At 47.7% G+C, this 27,944-nt stretch overlaps 1 protein-coding gene across 1 annotated transcript; it reads right to left on the bottom strand.

Annotated features, from left to right (window-relative positions):
• Positions 1-319: 319 nt before the first annotated feature.
• Positions 320-27,288, bottom strand: LOC311616389 (mucin-13-like). Its single transcript, XM_084871742.1, has 11 exons — positions 27,274-27,288; positions 24,113-24,226; positions 18,828-18,934; positions 16,574-16,629; positions 13,243-13,406; positions 8,791-8,916; positions 8,295-8,424; positions 7,607-7,644; positions 6,026-6,107; positions 3,105-3,312; positions 320-1,445 (listed from the first exon to the last, which is right to left on the bottom strand). Exons 3-10 carry the CDS (start codon positions 18,864-18,866, stop codon positions 3,105-3,107), a joined length of 843 nt encoding a protein of 280 aa, XP_084727868.1. The 5' UTR covers positions 18,867-18,934; positions 24,113-24,226; positions 27,274-27,288; the 3' UTR covers positions 320-1,445.
• Between the last annotated feature and the right edge of the window lie 656 nt (positions 27,289-27,944).

Raw genomic sequence — 27,944 nt, 5'->3', positions numbered from 1 at the left:
CCGGAAGGGCTTGGCTGTTTCCTAATGGGAGGGGAGTGGGATGTGCACCAGGAAGCAGCTGAAAGCATCTACTATCAGTTTAAAAACACCTTGGGTCATCCCACAGCCCCTGAGGAGGACAGCAGGTGTCAGGCTGCCATGCCATGTGTCATGGTTGCTACTGCAAGTGAGACTGACAGCGGCGTGTGCAGCACCAAAAGCTCCCAACACAAGGGACACAAAGAAGGACGCCATCTAACAAAGACACTTTATTTGTTACCTTTCACATGAACAGTCAACCACAAACAATAGTAACAACAAATAAAAATAACTTGCAAGGGGACCAGACATCAGACATACACAAGGACGCTGCTGACATTAAAGAAAGGCCGTGCTAGAGGTAGCTTCTTGGGTGTGTGGCGGCCACAGCTAGGCCTCTGTTACCAGGGAAGGCGGAGGCCTCAGTGAAGGGCCTCTGGAACCCGCATCACAAGGCTGGATATCCGGATCCAGAGCACAAGCTCTCTCTCCCACCACCAGCCAGTCAAGATGTCTGCAATGTCAATGTGACTTCAAGCTCTTGCCCCTGGGGTTTTTGCCTTCACACCTTCCCCTGGGCTCTGGGCCTTGGGTAGGGGAAGCACTAGAGGAAGTGCCTATTTGCTCACCGACGAGGGGAAGCTGAGGATGAAGGCACCTTGCCCTCACTCATTTCCCAGTCCAGCTTCCTTCTGCCGCTGTCCCTCCTGCTCCTGGTCATGACTTTTCTCCCTGCCTCTCTCACCTACTGGCATTTCGAAAACTCTACAATGCACCCCTCGATGGACACTGCTAATCCAAGCCTTCCATTTCACAAAATGTCCTGTGTTCCATCGCTCCTCCAAACATTTGAGACACATCTGTTTTCTGTCTTCTTGGTGTGAGGCCATGTCACAGGCACTGGCAATTCAAGAGCAATGCAATCCAGACAGCTGAGGGATAGAAGAACCTTACAGGTGGTGTCTCTTCCAATGGCACCCCCACAGCTGCTGTGTGAGCATCTCTCATCATCAACTCAAGAGCAACATTCCCTCAGGAGTAAACAATCTTGGGAACTTTCCTCTAGATTGGAAATGGTTATTGTTGTCCACCAGGAAAAAAATACATATACCAAACAACAAACCACAAATACATATACCAAACAACAAACAACAAACCCTAACCATTGTACTGATGGGAGAAAATCAACTGTCTTACAAGTGCTAATAGCATCTGAGTGTCTTTAATTTCATAGGGACTTAGATAGCAAACAAGCTGTCGTCATTGCCAACATTCCCAACTTCCACTCAGAGAGGCTGGATGTCAGGTGGGAGAACAATACCAGGCCAGGTCTTCACTGCTCCTCACGGCTCCACCAGTCTCTTAGTCAAAGTAAAAGCTCAGACACTGAGTTACGGGCCCTGGATGGTTCCAACTGTTTTACCTTCCTAGACAAAAAGAGAGAAAGGGAGAAGGAAAAGAAAAACTCTTAGAAAGGTAGTGTCCCAACAGAAACATGAGGAAATTTAGATGCATAAATTATTAACATTATTCTGATGAACATTCTTTGAATACTATTTTTAAACTAGAACCTGTCACTGTGTGAGATCTTTGTCCTGTGAGCTAGGATGGGTTTTGCCCATTTCATAGGTGAGAAAACAAATGAACTTGTCTGAGATCACAGAACCAGTAACGGGAAGGGCAAGGCTTTGAACCCAGGTCTGGCTGACTCTAAATCCCACACTTATTCTACCACGAAAGGACTCTCTTTAGAGGTTATACTTAAAGTGAGGGCTCCACTGATAAGGAGGAGAGGAGGTCTCTAATGAGTTTGGTGTTTTGGGTTCACCTTACATGGGGCCAACAGGCACTCCCCAAGGACATCTGTTTGTGGCTATTGTTGGCTAGCCTGCATCTGACCCAACATGGTGCCTATGGTTCAAGTCATCCTTTCGTACTCACATTAATCACTTGGATTTCCTTGGTAAGGAAAGTTGATGCTCAACATAAATCACAGGATTTGAAAATAAAATGCACGTTTCCCCAGCATGCTTAGATCCTCAAAGGGCAGTGTGCTCCCCTGGGCAGCCGCAGAGTGAAATGTCCCAACAGAGACCTCGGAGCCTATGCCTGCCCACCTCAGCCACTCCACCCCCTCTGGATCCTCCTTTATCCTCTATTTTTCTACTCCTCTGGGTATGCCTCACCCTAACCCTTTCTTCTTTCCCTTGCTCCCCTTGCCATTCCTTTTTAGCAAAAAGAAAAGTATAATTTTTTTCCTTGCCTTCATTTTTCTGGCTCTTCTCTGCCCTCCCCTCCCCCACTCCCGTGACCTCCTCCTTCACCATCTCTCCTCTGTCCATCTCAGTCCCTTGGTCACTCTCTCCATGAGAATCGCCTCTTACAGGCTTCCTTCTTTCAGCATTTGCTTTGGATCAATTACACTGAGCAACACCAGCTACAAATCGAATGAGTACAAGCCATTCATTCTCCTTGACAGACCTTCCCTGGGAAATATAGGACCGCCAGCCAAAAGCACCTTTTCTCTTTAGAAAGTGATCAGCTCAGTTGGTTGAGCTGGTCCCATGCCCTGAAAGTGGTCAGGTTGCCTTGAAGTCAGGTGGGGGGCAGGAAGTGGGGAGGGGTCACATGGTCTGATTGGAAAGGATCCACAGAACCATGTTTACCTCCAACAGTCCTCCTCAGGCCCTCTGGCCTGTGTCCTGGGTCCTTAAACAGCCTGGGAATTGTAACACCCCCACAAAACCACAGGGGTCATAACCACAGAAGCTTGCAATTTCAAGGGACCTTAAGGGAATCTAAATTAAGCTTATTATTATTATTATTGTTATTTTGTTGTTGAGGAAATAGTTGGTGAAGGAATTAAGGGATGTAGCTAAAGTCACAAAGATGGTCAGTGTTAGGGACCAAATGGTGGCTATTTACAACAGCAGAGAGCTTCTTCTGCTCTTTTTCTTTTGATAAAAAAAAAAAATAAAAAAAAATAAAAAAAAGCAGCCAGAGCTTGGTGAACATACAACAGCCAAATACCTACTCTGCTCTGGGGCCTTACACTCAGGAAGGCCAAACCAAGCCCAGGGACTCACCTAGTAGTCAGGGCTGGGCATGCTTCTCGGTAAATAGGGATCCTGCCAGTAGTAATTCTGCGAGGGGCTGTCCTGGAGGGTGACTCGGACTTTAGGGAAGATGCTCCCTTCTGCTCCGAGATTTGTGAAGCCTGTTGTCCTCATCCTCAGAAAGTTGTTCTCAATCAGGTTCTGTTCTTCAACATCCTTATTCTTCTTTGATCTGTAACTAATAACGGGAATTAGGATCTGACAATAGCAGAAAGTTCCTGAAAGCAAATGTTAATGCCAATACTCTTTTTTTTTTTTAATGTTTTAAAATTTGCAAATATTTTAAAATTTACATGTGAATTACCAAAAAAAAAAAAAGAAAAGAAAAAAGAAAAGAAAGAAAGAAATTATATTGCAGAGTTCTCATACTTCACCGCCCAGATTCCCCACCTGTTAACATTTCTGAACCATTTAGGCATAAGTCGCAGACCTGATGTCCTATTACCTATAATATTTCAGTGTAGAGTCTGTAGTAAGTCTGAGGACTGTCTCTTCATAAGCTTCGCGTGACCATCAAAACCAGAGGGCTAACACGGATCAGACATTACCATCTAATTCCACCACGCCATGTAGATTTTGCTAAAGTTAGTATTCTTAAGTGTCCTTTTGAATTATTTATGGAAATAACAATAGAAGTCAAAGAGGAAAGATGGTTTGTGATACATTTTTCCGTTCAAGCAAAGTCTATGTCTATAGAAGCACCTCAGTGAAGGGAACACGTTCAAGGTATACAGGTCTCACTACCTTTCCGTATTGGCCTCTCGGGGATAAGCATTTCAAGCCAAGCGAAGCGCTTGCAGGTGAAGGCGGCATCTGCCCCAATTCACCCTGATCGTGACCCTATTCTTCCTTCTGTCCCTCGGGCCACAGACCTGTCCCTGCAGTGCCCTAGACCAGTGGTCGGCAAACCTCGGCTTGTGAGCCACTGTTTGCCGCTCTGTTGACAAATGAGTTTGCCGACCACTGTCATATACTATCCTTTACCTCTTTGCACACAATATGCCACAATTGCCTAATCCTCACAGCTTCCAACTACACGGTAACATTTAGTCTAGTCTCAGTGGTCGGCCAACTTATTAGTCAACAGAGCGGAAAACAGTGACTCTCGAGCCGCGGTTTGCCCACCCTTGCCCTAGGATTTGGGGAGAGCTGCATCCATGACGCCCACAGGGCCCTCCCAGGATGACAGTCACTCCTCCTCTGTCATTGAGAATGTCCTAAGGGAAGACCCACTCACTCTGGACCCTAAAGGCCAGCCCAGCCCACGATAGAGCTCCTGCCCTCTGACAACTCCTGTCTCAGGGGCCTGAGGAGAGGCTGCCTTCCCTTCAAAATGGCCAGGAAGTACCCCGTGTGGTGTGTTCCCAAGAACCAGGAATCTGAGGCTGAGTGAAGAGCACACAGGAAGAAGGGGGCATGGCTGTCCCGGGCCACAAGGTTCCACAGCAGCCCCAGCGGGCCCTGGAGGCCCAGCACAGAGAGCTGGTCTTCTCTTAAGAAAGGAGGAGACAGCTGTGGGCCGTGATGGGAATGTTCCGGCTCTCTGCCTGGAAAAGGGACGGATCCAGTCCCAGTTCCCAGCTTTTTGTCCTTATAATGGTCTCTGGGGGAGAGGTAATATCAAAGTGAAATTTTTAAAAAGGGAAAAAAACAAAATATTCTAGGAACCTATGAATCTACGTATCCTCACACGTTAGAGTGCAAAAATACTTTGCCAAAATGTAAGTTATGAGCTAAATGTTCTTTTTAAAAAGTAGATTGTTTCCTGTTTAAGTGGCTCACCACTTGGCACATTTAGAATGGACTGGATGGCCCTCGCCAGTTTGGCTCAGTGGCTAGAGTGTCAACTCTCAGACTGAAGGGTCTCAAGTTTGATTCCAGTCAAGGGCATGTACGTTGGTTGCAGGTTCCCTGGCTCTGGTTAGGATGAAGCAGAAGACAACCAATCGATGTGCCTCTCTTACAACATGTTTCTCTCTGTCTCTCCCTCTCCCTTTAGCTCTCTCTAAAAAAATCAATGAAAGAAAAATATCCTTAGGTGAGGATTAACCAAAAACACAAAAACCAAACAAACAAGAATGGAATGGTTAATAGCATTCTCTCTCCCTGCTAAAGAAGGGTATTTAGAGTATCTAATTACTTGTAGAATAAATGAATGGGCCCTACTTAAGTTCTTAAGAAGAGCACGTAAGGTCTCTAGCTGAGAGAAAACGTTTCTACCCAAAACCTATGGGCTCCAGTTGAGGCTATTTTCCATTCTCTGCAGCAAAGCCCTGGCTGGGGACTGACTTCATAGAAATGACATTTGACAACATCAATGGAGTTAGGTAAATACTGTTCACAAAGAGTTTTTACAACATAAGAAAATGGCTGTTATGCCACATTACAGTGTTAAGCAAAAATAACTTCAACAAGTACTTTTTTAAACACAAAGGACACAAAATTATATAATAATAAAAGTAAAATATGCTAATTAGACCGGACTGCAGAAAGACCTTCCAGATGTCTTTCCGGACAAACTTCTAGATGAAGTCAGGGCTGCGAGGGCTGAGCCCCTTGCATGAATTTCATACATCGGGCCTCTAGTATGTATATAATATCCTTTAAAAACCCAGAAGGGTATATGCCAAAATGCTAGTTGCCTCAGAGTGGTGGGATTTGTGGGTGGTTTTATTCTGCTCCTTGAGACCCTTCTCTGTTTTCCAGACTTCCTGCAATGATCATGTAGAGCTTATGTAATCAGAAGGTAAGAAAAAACATCCCATGGTTTTAGAGAAGCCTCGCCTATGTCTGTCCCTGCTCTTGCCTGGGAAAGGCTGTGTGTGTTTTGCAAACCAGAGTGTGATGCCAGTGGCGCTGTGCCCCAGGACAGGTACACTTCCATTCCATACCTCAGGATGATAAGTGCAATCGCCATGCCAAGGATGAGGATGCCAGCAATGGTGCCCACGATAGTGAAAATCAGCTGAAGTTCTGGAAGGGAAAAGAGAAGATTAGAGCAGTATCCTCCAAGCAAGCCCCCATAGTCTGTCTCCTGCACAGGTGCATGTGCTCCAAGGGCTCACCCAAGCAGGCTCTCAGCTCGGACCCCTCTGGGATCAGTTTGGAAGGGTCCCTCACCTCTCCCCCCACCTCCAAACCCCAACCGTATCTGCAGAATTCAATCAGAAGAGGCAGTTTTGCCAGATAAAAGACCAGAAACGCAAAGGCGGCCATGGAGGCCAAAGGCTTTGTGGGGGATGGGATCTCAACCGAGGACCACACTGAGCTCTGCTGCCTTTGGCTGCCCACCACACCTGACCTGGACGATAAGCGGGGGACCCAGTAGGTTGGAGTTAAGTTGTCACTCACAGAGGAGATAGGCAATGGCCTGGGAGAACCGGTGAGGGGAGAGACTGCAGATTCATTACCACCTCCTCCCTCTCCAGCTCCGTTGTCTAGCTGAGCTCTTGCAATACGGCTATGTGGTGGCCGGTAAGTGTAGCATGCACAGTAGATTTTAAACACACTTGAAAATACTGTGAACTATCCCGTGAATAATTTTTATGTTTGACTACATGTTGAAGTGATAACATCTTTGGTATAAGGAGTGAAATAAAATGTCATTAAGATCCATTTCTCTTTACTTTTAAAAATTTGCTCAGAATTTTACAATTTGAAATTAAATAGGATGCTCACGTTATGTTTCTATTAGATAGTGCTGCCCTGGACCCATTTTCTCTCTGCAACGTGACTGTCATGTATGCCTCTGCCTGGGTTCATGGGGCCGTAGACCATTACACCTCCGAGGTCACCCAGCCTGACCTTCTCACTGCATAGCTGTGGACACCGAAAGCCCAGCAGGAAGAAATGACTTAATATATCCAGTTCCACCAGCAAATATGTAGAAACTGAGAGCAGTGCTCATCACTAACTTTGGATCTCATGTTCGATCCTTTTGTAAAAATTTAAATATAAAGTAATTTAAAATATACTAGTGAAGTTATTGTCTCAACCTGGTAGGTGTGAGGGATGGGAGGAAATGAAGCCATTGAATTTTCAACAACAGATCCCAAACTACTAAGCAGCTCTGGAAACTGTTTGAAATGTCTGGCGTCTAGTTCTCCTCTCCCACAACCACAAGTGTGTGTGGAACACACTGGTCTTTTGTCCTTTCTGGTAGCAGAAAATGCATCATCGTTAAGCGACTGTGGAAAATGGAGAGGAAGGTAGGGTGCCCGTGGCTGACTGGGAACTGGTCCAGAGGCGCCTGCCGACCTCTGGGGCCCAGCTCTGTGGTTTCCCACAACGGAGGGGCTGCTGCCTGGGACCGGCAGGCGGGATGGGCTGGCACCACCCTGAGGACATGCTGTAGGCAGGTCCCTCCCTCTCTGTGGTGGAGCCAGAGGCTGTGGGAGGCCAGGCTGAGTTCTGACTGGGATTAATGTGTGTTTTTCAGGTGCTTAGCAACAAAGCAAGACTTTTCTACTCACCGTCTTCACAGTTGACTCCACTGTAGCCAAATGGACACCTAAGATACAACACATGACAGGAGACCATGGTAAAGAGCGTGTGGGAGCGTGTCAGAGTTCCCTCCCCGCCCCACATCTTACTTTCCACCATTCTCTCGTCCTCCCCTCCCTTGTTCTTTCTCCTCTTTCTCTCTCCTTCCTGACACTCCCATTCTCCCGATGAGCATCCTCCATGGAGCTCTAGAAGGTTGGGGGTGTGGGGGGGTCACATAATCTCAGGTGGTCTCATTTTCTACTGACCAAATACTCCATCCCTGGATCTCCGGGAATATTCAGCAATCCTCGGGGAGCGGAGCCCCAGAGGCATGGAGCAGAGTGGGACCTCCTCGGGCTGGGAGGCCATGGGTCTCTGCACTTATTTGCTGCCCCGTGAACTGAAGAAAAGGATGGATATCCTCTGAGCTTTACTTTCCTCACCTGCAAATGGAGGACTGGCATGTTCCTGACGGTGCTGTTGTATGAGAAGCTCCCAGCACATGGTTCTAGACCAGTGGTGTGCAACCTCATCAGTCAACAGAGTGGCACCTACTGACTAACATAAGGATACCAGCTCCCTGACCCTAAGCCATGTTGCAAGCCCTGTCCTTATCCCCTACCCCATACATCAGCTCCAGCCATGGCAGGATAGAAAGAGGATGGTTTCTCTTACGCTTGGCAGCTCCCCTGGGCATCCTTCTGGTAGCCGGAGAGGCACATGCATTCAGGGCTCCCACCGCTCCGCACCAGGCACTGCATGTTGTGCTCTGCGTTGCAGTTATCGGGACACTTTGGACCCAAAGCTTCAAAACAGAGTGAATTCCGGGTCACATTCAGAACCAACCTCTTTAACCCCAAAGTGATATGTCAGCCAATGCAATTTTTTTTCACATTTCATTTTCTAAGCAAAATGAGGTGTACTAGATGGGTACTAGATTTATAGGGTGCTCCTGGGCTGTGCACAGGGCGTGCCCTGAGAAGCTGCCTGCGGGCCGCTGCACCAGCACTCGCCCAAACCCCCACTTCAGACTTGTGTCCGGAGCCAAATGTCACAGCCCTCACACCTGAGCTGCACCTGGACACGTGAGCAGGAGAGTCTGTGTTTTGCAGATGGGACAGGAGAGCGGGCAGGGCTGTGCAGAACATTTAGAAGCACAGGGGACACTTACGAAGACACAAAGCGGTCTGTGGGTTGGGCCTTGATAGCCCATCTTTGCACTTGCACTGTAAGAAGTCCCTGCAGTCGTCTTGGTCATTCGCCTTCTTACAACCGTAGAATTCACATCGATCTTGTGCTGAGGGGCACAGGTAATTCCAAAATATATGTGTTGTTATAACTGTCTTTTAATAGTTTTGGGATCTAACAAATGAAAATCTGGGACTCCCCAATCCTCTCTTCCACGACGATTTCCTTACATTATTCAATTCTAATTAATTGCATCGAAAGCAGTGCAATTGTGTTCCAGTTCAAGATACTTTCTGTACCTCACTCGATGCTGGGTTCCACAAGGGAACTTTTGGGTCCCATCTTTGTAGAATGACACGCTTGAACCCATAGAGAGTTGTTCCAAGCAACTCATAATCCAGACTTTAAGTCCAATGGAACGATAGGGGCTCAAGTTGCTAAAGGTAACATCATGGAGGAGATGGGAATTGGGCTGCCTTGAAAGAGAGGGAAGATTTGAACAGACAGAGGAGAGGCAAAGTCTTTCTAAGTAGAGAAAACGAGGCATGAGCAGAAGCAAAGAATTCTTGTTTGGAAGTAGTGCTGTTGTATGTGGGTAGGAGAAGGGCAATGTGGTAAAAGGGGAAAAGAATAGAAAATTCTTGGCTATGCCATTTAGGATCTTGGCTATCGGCTCTCTCTGTTCAATCATTTGATTTTGGGAGGGTCCAAGTTCCCTCAATCTATAAGATGGGGCGAGTAATTCTTACTTCACATGATTGTTGTGAGAACTGAGTGAGCTAATGTAAGTGCACGTCCACTGTTGGAGTCTCAACAAATCATCATTCTTTTGTTCATTCACAGGTGTAGCAGGGTTTGAATGCCAGGCTAAGGACGAGGACTTTTATCCCATAAGTCTGGGAATCCACTGGTAGATTCTGAGTAGGAGCATGGCGTGAAAAAGCAATCTTTGAAGAATGTTTGTCTAGAATGGATAAATAGGTGATATACATATACACAGGGGAATATTACTCAGCCATAAGAAGAATGAAATTTTGCCAAGTGTGACAACATGGGTGGACCTAGTGAATATTTCCTCAAGTGAGATAAATCAGAAAGAGAAGAAGAAATACCATATAATTTCATGTATATGTGGAATCTAAAAAACAAAATAAAGTAACAGAAACAAGCTCATAGATACAGAGAACAAATTGATGATTACCAGACGGGAGGGAAAATGAGGGACTGGATGAAAAAGACAAAGGAGTGCAAATTGCCAGTTATAAAAATAGTCACAGGAATGTACAGTGCAGCACAGGGAACATAGACAATAATACTGTAATAACTCTATGGTGGTAGATGGGTACCAGATTTATAGGGTGATCGCTTTGTAAGACATATAAATGTCTAATCATTATGCTGCACGTTTGAAACTAATATAATACCGTATGTCAACTGTAGCTGAAAAAATAAATTTGAAAAGAATGTTACTCTAGCCCTAACAGGTTTTGCTCAGTGGATAGAGCATTGACCTGTGGACTGAAGGGTCCCAGGTTCGATTCTGGTCAAGGGCATGGACCTTGGTTGGCACATCCTCAGTAGAGGGAGTGCAGGAGGCAGCTGATCAATGTTTCTCTCTCATCGATGTTTCTTTCTCATTGACATTTCTAACTCTCTATCCCTCTCCCTTTCTTTCTGTAAAAAATCAATAAAAGAATGTTACTCTAGAAGCAGGTTGGAAGGCATTCGGAATAAAAAGATGAATCTGAGACTAGACGAGGAGGAGAGAATAGGAGGTAGAACAGTTATGTGGCTACTCTCTTCTAAACACCCCAGACCTGTCATAAAGCTTCCTTCGTGCTATTTAAAAATGCCTCCGATTAAAAGTCTAGAGAAAAGGATTCTACAACTTTTGACACAGAAAGCAGGCCCTGTCTTTGCAGCAGAAGCAGGAAGCAGAAAAAGGTGTTTTCCCCTAAAAGTTCCAAGCCTCTCATTTCCCTTTGCTGGGCGTGCAGGCTGCTGTGGCCACGTCTAACTGGCGTCCTTCGGTAATTTGTTAATGTATGTAAAAGCGCATGCCTGGCCTCCGAGTGGAGAGATGTTGAGAGGAGCTGTCAAGAGAGAGCAATTCCCGAGCCGAGGTCAAATGGTTTCAAGTGTGCCAAGGCGGTTACAGAGGAGAGCCCAAAGGAGAGAATTCCACAGGGGACCCCGACTTTATCTTGAAGAAGGCACTGGTTATTTTCAGCTGGCAACCACTCTGAGTGGTTAGTCTCCATGCTGCTGGGGCCCTTTGGCTTCCTCACACTTGCTAGCAGTCTCATCTAGCCAAAAGCAGAGTGTATGCTGAGGTTCATCTTGCCTTGCTGACAGTTTCACCTCCCAGGGAGCAGGGGTTGGGATGGCATGAGCTGCTGCTCTGCAGCAAATTCTGGCCGCAGGAGAAATCGATGGGCAGGTAGCAGTGATGGGTCCCTTGGAACACGAGAACTAAGTGATAGCCAGAGAGAGAGGAGTATGACTTTGACAAAGTAAAAAATTGGAATGTTCAGAAGGGAAAAGGTGTAACTCTGTGGCACGAGACTTGGAAGATGAATGCAACTCGAGAATGTTAGAAGCTCTGAATATGTCACTCTAACTGTGCAGTTGCTAAATGAGCTGTAAAAAGAAAATGTGTGTCAGGGAATAGAAACTGGCATGGTTTGCAGAGGAAGCTGTCACATGAGACATAAAACAAAAACAAAACAAGCAAACGTGGAAAGAAGGCCCCAAAACCAAAGACAGAATATTAAAAGTGTGAGAGGAAGGCTAGAGCCCCCAAAGAGCTCCATAAGCCAAACACAAAACTACAACGAAATCCAGTAGAGAAGAGCAAAGGGATGAAGTGGGAAAATGGGTAAATGAATGGAGGGTTGTGTGTGTGTGCATGTGCATGCGTGTGTGTGCACATGTGTTTTCCATGCTATAGGGACTCAAGGAGAGGCCAGACCTGCTTGGTATAATGTTGATGGAAAACATAAGACAAACAGAATGACTGCCCAACTACTATTCCAGTCTCCCTGCCAGAAAATGACACTTAGACAGAAAGACTTGAATGGACATGGCTGGCGTGACTGCAGCCCAAGGAGAGCGGACAGCAGGAGGAGCGCCCATCCCTTCTGGTGGGCTTTAAATGTCTCTTCATAGAGCATTTACACTCCAGGTCCTGAGAGAATAGTCAGGGTCTTTGTGAAATCTTGAAGAAAGAGCAGAGGTGCTGGAAAGCCATACATGAGCAGGACTTATTTATATTTTCAGAAAGAGAAGTTTGGGACCCTAGGTCAAGGAGGTTACAATCATTAAAAAGTAAACATTTTAAGAGACTAAAGAGTTTTAGAAACATCGAAGAAAAGTACGAGGGAGGCAGGAAGGGAACCAGGAGTATGATTGGGGGGAGGGGCGCAGGGGGAAGAGGACGAGAAAGTACCCGTGTCAAATGCTGCAGACAAACCAACTATGTCTTGGCAGACGCCTTTGGACTTGGCAGCCAGGACTGAGAATCAGCTGCACAACGCTTCCACCATGGCTGGCATCTCTGAGATGGGGAACTTCTGATGACTGCTGTCATGGGGTCAGTTTGCTCGTGCCTTCCTGCACCCATGCCCTTTGCTAGGGCCTGACACACTGCTCTTGGTCATGTGAATTGCTTTGGCCACCACGACAGCTAAGCAGCAATCTGAGAAATACCTATGCATTGAAACTTACCCTCTCGCTGCCTTTGAAACTCTTTAGGACTAGTCTGCTGAAGGGTGAGAGACCATGTGGAACAGAGACAAACCATCCCGCCAAACCACCTTAGATCAGTCAGCCCCAGCTCACCCACCCAGCACTAACAGCAATTGCTTACGTGAGCCCAGCAGAGATCAGCCACGGCTAGTCTAGATCAGCAGAACTGGCCGGCTGGGCCCCGTCCAAGTTCTGTCCCACAGAATGATGGCATTACAAGAAGTAAATAAGCCACTAAGTTTTGGGGTGGTTTGTAACACAGCAAAAGTGAATTGTTACAGCAAGGCTATGAGTTTGTGTATCTGCCTAAAGGGGAAGCAGTGTAGGTAAAATCGCTCTAATCTCTTGGAAAGCTATAACTTGGAAAGCTATAATATCTTGGAAAGCTATAAACAACTCCTCTTGTTTCACCTTGCTTCCTCTTTCCCTGTCCAGAGACTATTTGTGCAAGACTACCTTCCGAAAAGAGAAACAAACTGATCAGTTTGAGGAGTTGAGAGAGAGTTAGAAAGGAGTAGAAAGCAAGTGAGAGGAGAAAGGGAGTAAGAAAGGACATGTAAAAAGCCCATTCTTGGAGATCTGTAGATTATCCAATTCTTCTTGCCCCCTTCTTACATATAATGAGAAAGTTTACAAAAAGGTAGGTAGGTGTTCAGGTAAACTTCGAATAAAATTATTTCATACTTACTAGCATAGTCCGTAAAGTTATTACGGTTGTTTTCAATTGCTTTATTAATTGCTCTAGATACGGTCATCTCATTTTCTTTTGAATTTTCTGCAAAAAGGTTTACTACTGTTACATCCACAAGCTTGTACCCAGCACGCATTTCAGATCTTGCTGAAGCAGGTATCCTAAAAATGAAATGAATTCGTCACTTAAGGAACTTTACACAAGCATCAACAAATTGGTCTTTGAGCTTCCTATCCTCTCAAGTCTCCCAGTTCCAATCCCGATGCACAGATACAGCCATAATTCGGGGCCTAATAAGGAGGCCTGGGGTTGTAATAAGATAGCAATTTATAGGCCCAGAGTTCTCTGCTCAATGAGTGTTCTGAGGAAACCTATAGCTGAAGCAATATCCCACTGGAGGATCCTTAGACAAATTGTGGACAATCGTTTTTTAGAATCTAGGAGCCTGGAACTAAACGGAAGTAGGACAAGTAACATCTGAAGTAGTAACTTGTCACTGTCTGTAGAAAATTAAGAGTGAGTCTCGTGCTGAGCTGTTAAACCTCTAACTGGACTTGGAGAGAGACAGAAGGGAATGTGTCCCTCCCTGAGCCCAGAGAGTAGTCATCAAACAAGGTCTGGTCACTCCCTGGGGCTTTGGGAAACATTAGCATATAATACCAGACCTTATCACCAAATATGCAGTGTCCGCTATGGACAGGACCTTGCAAGAGCCTCTCTCTTTCTCTCTAATCAGCATTTTGGAGCCCTAAGAACAGCTGTGCCAAGTTCTAATTCTTTCATTGCCCCAAAGGAATCAAGTGATACAACCACTGAGAAAAAAATATATAAGGACATTAAAAAAAAACACACAAAAAAACAAAAAAAACAACTCCCTTCATTGAACTGTGGCTGTGTATTTTTAACTCAGGATACATTTTTTCCTGCTCATCTTTTTTTCACTCTACCCCATTATGACTTGAATAAATACAGAAGCTCGAAAACATAGCCAACCTTCTTAGGAAAGGTTTATAGCCATGTTGGTTCTTTGGAACAACCAGCATAATCCAAAACAGTTACCAAATTCTGTTTCTAGAAACAATGACCTCAAAAGTGAGTCCAAAACAAACAAACAAATGGCTTCAGAATTCTCATTTTAACTTGTCTCCCAGGATTCATTTATGATTTGGAGCTGGCAAGGAAGGTAGATGACAATGGAAAGGGCTCCTTGATACAGCTAATCTTTGTCAGTTAGAAGGTGTCCAGAAATCTATGGTATAAATTTAACAAAATGGGGCCAGGGAACAAACACCATCCGTACTTCATCCCTTCAAAGAATCTGAGCTCACACTCCAGTTTAGGAGGAAAGACTTCACACTCTGAGGGATGTGCATTTAAGTGACACCAAAAGGTAGAGGGCAAAAGACGAGAGTGCTGGGCTTGAATCTAAGAGAGCTGAGATCTAGACCCAAAATAGCCTCAGTCTTCTGCGGCCCAAGACCAGTCACAGCTTCCCTGAGCCTGAGTTCCTGCCTCTGCCCAAAGACAGATTTGAGAGTTAGCAAAATTCAGAGGAGCCTTCCATTTCCAACATTTGTACCATAGATACAGTTCTTGGGGGTTTAAAGGAGATAGCATGAGCTAGACCCCAAGAAATATCTTCCACCCTGGCTGGGTGGCTCATTTGGTTGTAACATCATCCCATGTACCAAAAGGTTATGAGTTCAATCCCTAGTCAGGGCACATAACTAGGTTGTGGGTTCAATCCCTGGTCAGGACCTGTATAGGAGACAACCAGTGGATGTTTCCCTCTCACATCAATGTCTCTCTCTCTCTCTCTCTCTCTCTCTCTCTCTCTCTCTAACAAAACACACGTCTTCAAGTTAAAATCAGACTAGGATGAATTCCCCTGGCCACAGTCCCCGTGGACGAGGAAGCTCCTGGCCAGGACCCTGAGCTCACAGGTGAAAGGTTGCCTCTGAACACTGCTGGCTCCCTTTCAGTAACTCCATAAGGACAAATGGAGTCCGATTTCAGGGAATCCTCCCCGCAAGTGCTTGTGGGACCAGACCTCCATCGCACTTGCAGGGCCCCATGTGCTGGAAGGGAAGCTAACACATGCTGAAATCACCCATGTGTGGGGCACATTGTGCACAGCAGCTTTCAAATGCTACCTCATTTATTCCTCCCTCGGTTTTTGGAAAGTCCATCAGGCGATCCCAGGTATACCAATGAGGTAACCAAAGTTCAGAGAGGTTAAAACAACTGCCCATCCACGCAGCCAGGAAGCGCCAAGACCAGGATTTAGGTTTGTCTGAAGCCATCCCACCTCACTTATCCAACCGTGCTGAAAGCATGCCCTCCCTGCTGTCCACTAAACCAAAGCAAATGCCCCGAAACGGTGGGTGCCAGCCCTCCAGCAGCTGTCCCCTGTGAACTTCCAGCTTCAGAGCCTCTGTGTCAGGGCCCTGCCTCTCTGCCCTGTGCCCGCCCCTCGCCACGTGGCACTGTGCCCCCCATTAGACTGCCTGTTGATCTCCTGGCTGCCAATCACACTTGCCCCTCATTCACCATCCGCTCAAAACTCACCAAGGTCTGGAGGCTTTCTCTGAATTGTATGCATAAATATACACTGTACTGTATTCTGCCAAGAATGTGACAAAGCTTATAGAGATAGATGCAACAGTCAGACCATAAAATATGAACTCATTAGGGCTGCTGTTCCAGCACAACTTCATTCATCTTAGAGCATCCTTTCCTCGGGCTGCAGCACCTGTGTGAATGTGCTTCTGAGAAGACTGATATGGAACCGCTAACTTCTTGAGAACCCTTTGCCTCCTTGTGGCCTGAATAGCCCTCTACACTGGTCACTGCAGATTGGTGTGCTCAACAAGTGCTTGTCTTTGCTGCAGGAACAGCTCACTCCTGGTTCTTCAGTAGCTCACTCCTGGGATGTGGGTGCTGTCTCCCTCACTCCCCCCATCCAAGGGAAGAGATGACCATGAGCCACTCGTCCTTTTCCTGGCCCCCCTGGACTGCACATCCCGGGGATTGACCAGGAGCGGTTTGTTGGCCAGGGGGTCAAGCCAAACCAGCGTTTCCAGGTGATGCCCTGGACCATGCATGCACATTGCTGACTTGCCAATCACAGACAGCATCTTGCTGTCCCCATTGCTACCCTCTGCCCGTCCACACCAAGGCCAGTGTGACATCAGGCTGACCACCTCTTCCTGACCTGTGACTCCCCGCTGGCGGCCTTAGTGTGGCACAGGGAACTCAAGAGAGGATGAGAAGTCAAGCAAATGCACACCGGCCTCCAAAGTACCCCACCGGTCCATAGCAGCCTTACCTTACTTTATGAATCACAGTCTGTCCAAAATCCGAATTTGCAAATGCACCTTTAAACTGTGGCAGAGAAGAACAAATTTAGTAACAACTACACAGAGGCAGGGAAAGTGATACTGAATCTAGGTTTTAACACAAATATTTAAAACAAATTTCTAAACTCCTGTATATAAATACACATGGTTCATCAGAGGAAATTATTTACTCTTGATATGCTCTCTAACACCTTTCAGTAATGTTTGCTGTAAAATGGTAAGAATTTAATGTAAGTCAGGTTTCAAGCTTTTTTTATTCAACAAAATGCTGGAATCCTAAAAAAGCAAAATCAATGACCGTACTCTTAAAAATTAAGGTGACTAACTTATTAGGTTTGTCTGTTTAAAGTCATGGGAAAGTTTTGCGTATTCATTAGACTTATCTATACATCTGCTCCCTGCACGCATCAATTCACCTAAGGGGCACTTCTTCAAGTTGCCTGCAAGGCAAGTACACCAGGGGTGAGAAGGCAGGCGCTATCCCATCAAGCCTGCCTGGCCGCCACTGCACAAGTGAGCCAGCAAGAGCAGAGAAGGCAAGTGTGAGGTCAGGCAGTTCTGGGTTCAAATCCCAACCTTCTCCCTCATCAGCCTGGTGACCTTCAGTGGGCCACTTCACTTTCCCGGTCCTTGACTGCCTAATCCACAAAACAGGCAGCACAGTATTCTCTCCCCCAGGGGGCTCTTTTGTGAATTAGAAATATTACACATGCAACGCCAGGTCCCACATGCAACAGGGCACCTCCACATCAGGGACTATCCATTTGTTGTCCAGCTGGGTAAAGCAATGGATCCTGGGAAACTTCTCAAGGTCTGAGCTGGGACTGCCTCAGCTACCAAGTCTGCTGAGAGGACCCTGCAGGAAGTAAATTGTCTCTATGTTCCTATCTCTCGGAGTTGCAAGGGAGTTCTGGCACATCCCCTTTGGATTAACAGCCTCTTGGAAATGATAAGAACGCTCTCTCCCCTTCCTGGTGTCCCTCGGCCATGAAGACCTGACTGAGACCGAGTCCCTAAACTGGAGGGGCCTTTTGGTGGCCACAGTGGCCAGTGCTCGGTAAAGTCCAGGCACACGAGAAAATCCAGGGCTCTCCAGAAAGAGGAGCCCCTTGACGTTGCCTTCTTCCACGTGCTGACTCTCATCCAAGCTGGCAAATGGGAACGTGGACCAGAATAAGAGGAGACGTCACGGGCAGCTGGCCCACCAGGCTCAGGGGGCATGACCGGGACCAGGGCAGCCAGGGGTTTTATCCTAGCAGCGCCCAGCACCAGCTATTCCATCCTGGGCACTACTTCTCTCCGTACAATCTGTCAAGTTGTTTGGATACTCTTTCTTTATATGTTATCAATTCTAATAGCAAAACTCTTTCTTAACGTGTAATTCCAAATGGAAGTATATCGTCATAGAATAAGGCCTTAGTCTTTATGGTAAAATCTGGCTACACTTAGAGAGACACTGGCGGGATGCCCCCCACAAGCCCCTCCAGGACCCACGCCTGTGGCCCTGACGTGGAGATCTCACGTGGACGCAGTCGGAAAGGAGCAATTGTGCGCCCTGGCGTTTTGAACAATAGGGAAAAAAAGGACCAGATGTGCCTTCAGATGGAGTTCCTCTTCCAGTTGTTAAAAAACTCATGTTAGCCGAAACCGGTTTGGCTCAGTGGATAGAGCGTACGCCTGCGGACTGAAGGGTCCCAGGTTCGATTCCGGTCAAGGGCACGTACCTTGGTTGCGGGCACATCCCCAGTAGGGGGTGTGTAAGAGGCAGCTGATCGATGTCTCTCTCTCTCATCAATGTTTCTAACTCTCTATCTCTCTCTCTTCCTTTCTGTAAAAAATCAATAAAAAATATATTTAAAAAACAAGCAAACAAAAAAACCTCACGCTAGTTCAGAAAAGTATGCAAATTGGAATTGGGGGGGAAAAAGGCAACATCTTTAAAAGGTTTTCTCTTCAATACTGTGGAAATAAGGCATTTTAAAACATCATTATAAACATTCTAAGAGCTTATGTAACGACCGGTGTGGCAGGGCTGGAGCAAGGACCTTGGGGAGGCCCAGTGTCCGAGGAAGGGACCAGGGACTCAGGACAGCTGCTGTTCACCAACCAGTGAGAGTGCATTTCGCTACCTCAACAACCACTGGAACAGCTGTACCACCTGAGTATCAGCGCTATGTTCTGCGACTCAGTGTTACACAGGAAGGAAGGTTGGAAAATACTTACAAATGTCATAGTATCCATATATAAGTTTTCATAGGCCATCGACTTTTCATCTTGCAAGCCAGATGTTTCTGACACTTTTACTTTAATCGTTCCGGGAAAAACCTTTCCTGAAATTCAAGCAGAATCTTTCTGTGATGTTTAATGTAAAGAGGGTCATTTCCACTTTTTTAAAAAAACATACTTAAAAAAAATCCTAAGCAGTATGATGCTGTGGCAGGAAGCCTGGAAATGCGATCAATGCTACCCCAAATCCTACCCAACCTAACACAACCATTTTTCACTTTGGTATAAGGTATCCCCGACTTTTCAGAAGTTCGCTCTAGCCGAAACCGGTTTGGCTCAGTGGATAGAGTGTCCGCCTGCGGACTGAAAGGTCCCAGGTTCGATTCCGGTCAACGGCATGTTCCTTGGTTGCGGGCACATCTCCAGTAGGGGGTGTGCAAGAGGTAGCTAATGGATGATTCTCTCTCATCGATGTTTCTAACTGTCCCTCTCTCTTCCTCTTTGTAAAAAATCAATAATAATAATAATTAAAAAGTTCACTTTATGACACTTCTCTTTCACAAAAGGCCTACCTACATCAAGACCTGTTTCGTGAACAAAAAGAAACCCTGGGGTGCCCCTGAGCCTTCGACTGCTGAGCGCTGGCAACGGAGCCAAGGACGGGGGCTGCTTCCTGGGCGGCGCCGACCCCGGCAACAGGCTGGAGCAGCGTGGGAGCCCGCGGAGAACAAAGGGGTGCCACAGGCCAACCTGCTGAGCTCCCAGGACAAGGAGGAAGAAACCAAAGAAGTTCTCAATGTGAAGAAATCAAGTGAGAGCAAATGATAGTAAAATTACTTAAGAAAGAATACAAAGAAGATCTTGAAAAATCAAAGACTAAGTCAGAACTCAACGCACCAGCCAACATTGCAACATAAATGCGTTTTGTTTTTTTTTTAAAAAAGAAAAAAAAAAAGAGAAAAAAGGGACAGAATGTTGGAACAGCGGCGACCAGGCCTAGAGTGGCCAGGCACAAGGCAGTGGCAGCTGGGCCCGGAGCAGCAGTGGCCAGGCCCCAGAGCAGCAGCAGCCAGAACAAGAGCATCAACGGCCAGCACTGGAGCAGCCAGACCTGGGGCAGTGGCAGCCAGGCCTGAGGCAGAGGCGGCCAAGCCCAGGGTGGCCAGTCCAGGAACACCCAGACACGGAGTGGCTGGGCCCGGAGAAGCCCGGTCCAGAGCAGCCGGGTTGGGAGCAGCCAGGCCCAGAACAGCAGTAGCCAAGCACGGAGCATCCAGGCTGGGAGCGGCCAGGCTCGGAGCAGCCGGGTCGGGTGCGGCCAGGCCCGGAGCAGCGGCGGCCAGGCTGGGAGCTGCCAGGCCCGGAGCAGCTGGGTCTGGTGTGGCCAGGCCTGGAGCAGCGGCTGCCAGGCTAGGAGCGGCCAGGCCCGGAGTAGCAGCTGCCAGGCTGGGAGCAGCCAGGTCCGGAGCAGCCGGGTCTGGTGCGGCCAGGCCCGGAGCAGCGACTGCCAGGCTGGGAGCGGCCAGGCCCAGAGCAACAGCTGCCAGGCTGGGAGCGGCCAGGCCCGGAGCAGCCGGGTCTGGTGCGGCCAGGCCCGGAGCAGCGACTGCCAGGCTGGGAGCGGCCAGGCCCGGAGCAGCCGGGTCTGGTGCCGCCAGGCCCGGGGCAGCAGCTGCCAGGCTGGGAGCGGCCAGGCCCGGAGCAGCCGGGTCTGGTGCGGCCAGGCCAGGAGCAGCGGCTGCCAGGCTGGGAGCGGCCAGGCCCGGAGCAGCAGCTGCCAGGCTGGGAGCGGCCAGGCCCGGAGCAGCCGGGTCTTGTGCGGCCAGGCCCGGAGCAGCGGCTGACAGGCTGGGAGCGGCCAGGCCCGGAGCAGCCGGGTCTGGTGCGGCCAGGCCCGGAGCAGCGGCTGCCAGGCTGGGAGCGGCCAGGCCCGGAGCAGCCGGGTCTGGTGCGGCCAGGCCCGGAGCAGCCGCTGCCAGGCTGGGAGCGGCCAGGCCCGGAGCAGCAGCTGCCAGGCTGGGAGCGGCCAGGCCCGGAGCAGCCGGGTCTGGTACGGCCAGGCCCGGAGCAGCGACTGCCAGGCTGGGAGCGGCCAGGCCCGGAGCAGCCGGGTCTGGTGCGGCCAGGCCCGGAGCAGCCGCTGCCAGGCTGGGAGCGGCCAGGCCCGGAGCAGCCGGGTCTGGTGCGGCCAGGCCAGGAGCAGTGGCTGCCAGGCTGGGAGCGGCCAGGCCCGGAGCAGCGGCTGACAGGCTGGGAGCGGCCAGGCCCGGAGCGGCCGGGACCGGAGCAACCGGGCCCAGAGCAGCCGGGTCGGGTGCGGCCAGGCCTGTAGCAGCAACAGCCAAGTCCAGAGCAACTAGGTCGGGAGCGGCAGTGACCAGACCCGGAGCAGCTGGTTGTGGAACGAACCAGAGCAACAGAGGCCAGGCCCGGAGCAGCCAGGCCCGAAACAGCTCGCTCCTCGCCTGTACCTGCCCACGGCTGCCTCTCAGACATGGCTGGAAACTTTTGAGGGAACTTGAGGGTCTGCTGAATCAAGTGATGAAGGCTTAGATCTGGATGTGTTGAGTTAGTATAGTGCTGGGGTGTAGATCTGTGAGTGCCTTGGGTGGGGCCTGGATGAGGCTGGTTGACCTATTTGAAAATGTCTTTTGTGTGAAGTGTATCATTGGGCATGTGGAGGTATTATTGATATGAGAAAATGCTAAGCAACAGATTTACTATCTGAAAAGGGATTTACTATCGGGGAAAGGGAGGGAGGAAGAGACTGAACATAAACTGTGCACCTATGGATGAGGACAATGGGGGATGGGGAGGGGGCAGAGGGTGGGGTGGGAACCTGGTGGAGGGGGGAAGAAATGAGGAACCTTTGTAATAATATGAACAATAAAGATTGATTTAAAAAAAAAAAAAAAAAAAAAGAAACCCTAAGAGGATTTTTGCTTTTATAAAAAAAAAAAAAAAAAAAAAGGTGAAAATGAAAAATAGTGTTCAGCATTTTAAGTAATGAATTAATTTGTTAATCCTCACCCGAGGGTATTTCTTTTCCATTGATTCTTAGAGAGAGTGGAAAGGTGGGGGAGTGATATGGAGAGAGAAACATCGGTGTGATAGAGAAAACACATCAGTTCAGAGCTGGGGATCAAGCCTGCGACCATAGTATGTGGCCTTGATCTGAATCAAACCTCTGTCCCTTCAGTCCTCTGGCCGATGCTCTAACCCCTGAGCAAACCAGCAGCGGTCAGCATTTTGCAGCAAGCTGCTATAGAGGCAGTGCACACCCTGAGCAGTGAGCGTGGCCCACCAACTCTTTCCCTAGAAACACCCCTCAGCATCCCGGCACCAAACTGCCAGAGCTCTGCATGGTGTCTGCGCTTCATCTCTATGTATTTTGTGCTTTGTTAGCAGGATGTCTCCTGAGGTAATTGCTTCTTCATGTTGCACCATTTCGGTGTACAAAAGGTTTCAGTGGCAAGCTCTGCTTTCAGATAACGGGGAATCTGTATTTCTCCCAGCTCCTTTTTTTCTTATGCATAGTTTATATCATTATAATTCCAAGTTTATAGCATGAATCTTCTCTACTTATATAGGCTTATTTACAATAAAAGGGTAATATGATGATTAGACTGGTTTACCAGACATCTTCAACTTCCTTCTGGATAAAGCCATGGTGGTGGGCCAAGGCAGGGGCAGTTAGGGGCGATTAGGCTGGCAGGGGAGCAAGCAATTAGGGGGCAACCAGGTCAGCAGAGGGGGGCAGTTAGGTGGTGACAAGGCCGGCTGGGGGCAGTTAGGGGGGAAACCAGGCCAGCAGGGGACCAGTTAGGGGGTGATCAGGCCAGCAGGAAACCAGCTAGGAGGAGATCAGGCTGGCAAGCAGAGGCAGTTAGGGAGTGATCAGGCTGGCAGGCAGAGGTGGTTAGGGGTGATCAGGAAGGCAGGCAGGCAGGCAAGCGGTTAGGAGCCAGCGGTTCTGGACTGTGATAGGGATGTCCAAGATTAGAGAGGATGCAGGCCAGGCTGAGGGACCCCCCATCCCATGCAAGAATTTCATGTGCCAGGCATCTAGTTATTAAATAAAAAGCATTTTAAACATTTTCCCAAATTATTACCTTGTCTTTATAGCTATTATTTTTTAAAGATGAATAATATTCTGTGAAATATATGTTCCCTTCATCAATGTAGTCATTTTTATTTTTTGGTTTTTAGCACTTCTAATCACTTAAAAGGGGGGAGGTTGCAATGAACATATTCATGCCCACGCCTTTCTATATTTGGGGTCATTGACTTAGAGAGAATCCCTAGAAATGAGATTATTAACACGGAAAACAACATCCTTTCAGCTTTTGAAATACCTCTAAATCCCCGTGGCCAATATACTATGCATTTGTTTTCTATACAATTGATCTGCTCTGGCAAGGGGGGGATTTCTCATTCATGAAACATAGAAGTTTATTACAGGAAACAGCCTTGGAAACTTCATAGCATCCAGCTGACCTAACCAGAAAGGTGTACGTCAGGTTTATGGCCATTTGCTCCTAGTGTCCATTTCTAGACCTGAGAGGCTCTGACGTCTCTGAAAATGGGGTTTGCTTTATGGAGCCAGCGAACCCTAAGGCAGAGAACCAACCATGCCTTTTGACCACGTGGTCTTAGGCACTTGCCCTCATTCTGCCGCAGGGTCCCCATGTGACAGCACTACTTTGTGCCATTTCTGTACCTTCTCAGGGCCTTCGACCACCTGTCATTCCCATTTTGTCCTCATGGCACCGTTCCCTTGGACAGGAAAAGTGAAGGGACACATCCACTCCCAGACCTCAGGATGAGCCACAAACCTGACAGCCCATTTCCTCTCACACTTGCTTCCCCGGAGACAAAGGCAGGAGCCATCCTTCTAGTTTACTGGTTTTTGTTGCCTCCAAATGTTCCTCTATCTCTCCTATCCTGGAAGCTCTTTTGCCATTAAGGTTTCTATTTCCTTTCTTCCTTCCTTCCTTCCTTCCTTCCTTCCTTCCTTCCTTCCTTCCTTCCTTCCTTTATTTTTAAATATATTTTTATTGATTTCAGAGAGGAAGGGAGAGGAAGAGAGGGAATGATGAGGGGAATCATTGATTGGCTGCCTACTGCATGTTGGATGGAGCGTGCAACCCAGGTATAGGCCCTTGACAGGAATCGAACCTGGGACCCTTGAGTTCACTCTATCCACTGGGCCAAACTGGCTAGGACCTATTCCACTTTAAGTATGAGATGCAGCTCTGCACGGTTCATCCTTTATAACTCACCTTTCTTGCATGTGGAAGAATTATAGTAATACCCATCAACACACAGGCAGAAGTACTTATTATTCAGTTCCACACATGAAGCATCACTGCTACAGGAATCGTTTTTGCAGAGACCTGGAGATGGAGGAGAAAGAGGTGAAAACTCCACAGAACAACAAATAACAACCTGAAACACACTTTTCAATGTTCATGCCTCCCTCCTGGGAGCCTTCTATCCCTTGGTTGTGTTATTCCAGGGCACACCCTGAGAGGAGCCAGAAACAAATACATATTTCCTTATGTGTCTAGGGAGCTTGTTGCTGAAATTCTGGATCTGTGAACAATAAAGGTCGGAGCTAGGTGGCAAGGCTGTGCTCAGAGCAGTCTTCTAATTCCCAGGAGCCAGGAATCTCTGCACCTCAGGGGACCTCCAGAGCCTTAGTGTCTGACCCTCTAACCCCAGATAGGGGTCCCCCAACTATTTTGTAGAAATCATCATATTTTTAAAAAAATGTATTTTGTTTCTCCATCACCATTTATCTCTATGTTCTCATTCACCCCCACCCCCACCCCCACCGGCTATCCCCACACTGTAGTCCATGTCCATGAGTCAGTCTCTCTCTCTCTCTCTCTCTCTCTCTCTCTCTCTCTCTCTCTCTCTCTCTCTCTCTCTCTCTCATTTTTGCTCAATCCCTTCAACACACTTCCTCCCTAGCTGTCTTCCTACTCTCTATCTATGAGTCTGGCTCTAGTCTGCTTCGTAGTTCAGTGTGTTAACTAAAGCCAAAATATGAGTGAAATCATGTGGTACTTGTCTTTCTCTGGCTGGCTTATCTCACTGAGCATAATGTCCTCCGAGTCCATCCCTGTTGTCGAAAATGGTGATGTTTTCTTCCTTTTTACAGCAGAGTAGTATTCCATTGTATAAATGTGCCACAGCTTTTTTATCCACTCATCTACTGGTGGGCACTTGAGCTGTTTCCAGATCTCAGCTATTGTATATAAAGCTGCTATGAACATAGGGGTGCATATGTTCTTTCAAATTACAGAAAGAATATATTTTAAGGAAGGTATAAGTAACTGTCTTATAGGGATGAACAGGCAAGAAGCCTCAAAAAGAAACTAGATGTTATGTTGTGGTTAGCATGTATGATATGCAGATCCATAATGAAAGGAAGGAATGCTAAGGGGAGAATGTGGATTGAGTCAGTGCCAATTCTAAGAGGAATTGATGAACTGACACTCCACTCTCTGGCTTTCTGAGTGGATTACTTGAATAAATGGTTAGGATTAATATTGCAGTTGTTTTCTTCACTGCTGGCTGGGACCCCAGACCAGGCAGGGTGCAGTGTCTTTTTATTTTCATTTTTTTAATCTCCAGAGATCAGATGGGATCCAAGTAACAAAGTTAGGTCAGTGGCCAAACGATGATCTTGGCTGGCCATTTTATTCATCTCTGTCAAAAGAAATGATTCTGAGCTTTGATTTCTGAATAAATGAAGTGTCTGACAACCTTCAGAGCTGTCTGATTGCTTATGAACACCTAGGTAGATATAGCTTATTAAAAAATCTACATATAAGGTACAATGTGTATAGCATACTCTTTCTGTGATTAAAGGGGCAATGCACACCCAGCCGGTGGCTCAGTGGCTGTGCATTGACTCATGAACTAAGAGGCCACTGGTTCGATGCCCTGGGTCATGGTACATGCCCGGATTGAGGGCTCCATCCCCAGCATGGGGCACACGGGGGTCAGTGAATCGATGATTCCTTCTCATCATTGATGTTTCTCTCTCTCCCTCTCCCTTTCTTGCTCTCTAAAATCAATAAAAATATATGGGAAGAGGGGAGAATACACATAAACATACAAATATGTATGTTTATATTTATATAGGTTATCTATGGAGGGAGACACAAGAACACAAGAAATTGGCCATACAACTGGCCTCTGGGGAAGGAAACTAGAAACCTGGAGCCTAGGACAGGAGGCAGATTTAGTTTTCACTGACCATCCTTTTACCCTGTTTGAGCTTCTTTTTTTCATAACTAGTGGCCCCTCCAAACACAAAAGACTGGGAGCCAGGTCTTACATAAGGGCTCCATTTGCTTAGGCAACTTTTTTTTTTTTTTTTTTTTTTTTTTTTTTAGATCTATCAGAGAACATTGGGGAAGCCGAAAGATGTAAGTGTAGGGAGACTCAACTTGTTCTGTGACCTCAGGCAAGAGGCTGCCCTCTTGAGGCCTCTGTTCCCCTGTCTGAGAGCAACAGGGTTTTATCCAGACCCTTCAAGCCTAGGTTTCAGGATTCTTTTAGACCAGAGGTTGACAAACGATGACTCATGAGCCAAATCTGATCAATCTTCTGTTCTTATATAGTTTTATTGGTGCAGCACTGCCAGGCTCATTCATTTATAGATTGACTATAACTGCTTCTATGTCAAAATGGCAGAGCGGAACAGTTGCAAGAAAGTCCCTGTTGTGACACACAAAATCTAAAATATTTACTAGTCTGATTTATCGATAAAGTCTGATGACCCGTATGCTGGACCAAGCTTGGGAAATGAGTCAAGTGGTTTGTTTCAACTCTTAGACAGTCCTCCCCGCACATCTGGCCTTTGGACAATGGACCGGTCATGTCTAGGACCGTCTGAGCCCTGCTGCTGCTTGGCTTTTTATCCCTCAGGCTCAAATCCCACCATCATAACTTGTCCTCTTTTTCAATATCACCTGAGAAGGAATAAGGGTAGAGCTGACTCATTCCTTAGGTAAAGGAGCTAGAACAGGTGGGGGAACTGAAGCGGGACTGAAGCGTTGGTGATATTTGGACCTGGCCTACACAGAGAAGCCGAGACCATTTTTGAAAACTCTTAGGGGTGGGGCAGTTAGAGAAATGCCTTTCATAAAGTCCAAGTTCATAAAAATATTCCACATCTGCCAAATAGCTTAAGGGAGGATGGATAGTAAGGAAAGGAGAAAAGAATGAAACGGTGGATAATTTTTTTAGGGACTCTGCCATCACTACTAGCTAGCTGTTGTGACTCAGAATTTTGAATTCCAAGGGTTCATATCAAGGAAACCCTGAGTCTCTATAACCACTTCCCTATCCCAGCAGAACATGCTTGCCTGCCACCCTCCACAATGCTGACTGCTCAGTGAGGTGTCTTTGAGGGAGTTGCTCTTACTTGGTGAAATGACACTGCTGGAGGTAGGTGCTATCGTGGTGGTGGTGGTGGTGTTTCCGGGAGCCGCTGTGGTGGTGGTGGTGGTTTCTGGAGCCGCTGTGGTGGTGGTGGTTTCTGGAGCCGCTGTGGTGGTGGTTGTTTCTGGAGCCACTGTGGTGGTGGTGGTAGTTTCTGGAGCCACAGTGGTGGTGGTGGTGGTTTCTGGAGCCGCTGTGGTGGTGGTGGTGGTGGTTACTGGAGTCGCTGTGGTGGTGGTGGTAGTTTCTGGAGCCACTGTGGTGGTGGTGGTGGTTATTGGAGCCCCGGTGGTGGTGGTGGTGGTTTCTGGAGCCACTGTGGTGGTGCTGGTGGTTTCTGGAGCCGCGGTGATGGTGGTGGTTTCTGGAGCCACTGTGGTGGTGGTGGTGGTTACTGGAGCCGCTGTGGTGGTGGTGGTAGTTTCTGGAGCGACTGTGGTGGTGGTGGTGGTTTCTGGAACTACTGTGGTGGTGGTGGTGGTTACTGGAGTCGCTGTGGTGGTGGTAGTGGTTACTGGAGTCACAGTGGTGGTGGTGGTGGTTTCTGGAGCCACTGTGGTGGTGGTGGTGGTTACTGGAGCCACTGTGGTGGTGGTGGTGGTTACTGGAGCCGCTGTGGTGGTGGTGGTGGTTTCTGGAGCCACTGTGGTGGTG

This window comes from Pipistrellus hanaki, assembly GCF_964339955.1.
Source record: "Pipistrellus hanaki genome assembly, chromosome: 2".
Lineage (NCBI taxonomy): Eukaryota > Metazoa > Chordata > Mammalia > Chiroptera > Vespertilionidae > Pipistrellus > Pipistrellus hanaki.
The sequence above is the reverse complement of the archived record's forward strand: the minus strand, read 5'-3'. Positions and strand labels throughout refer to the sequence as shown.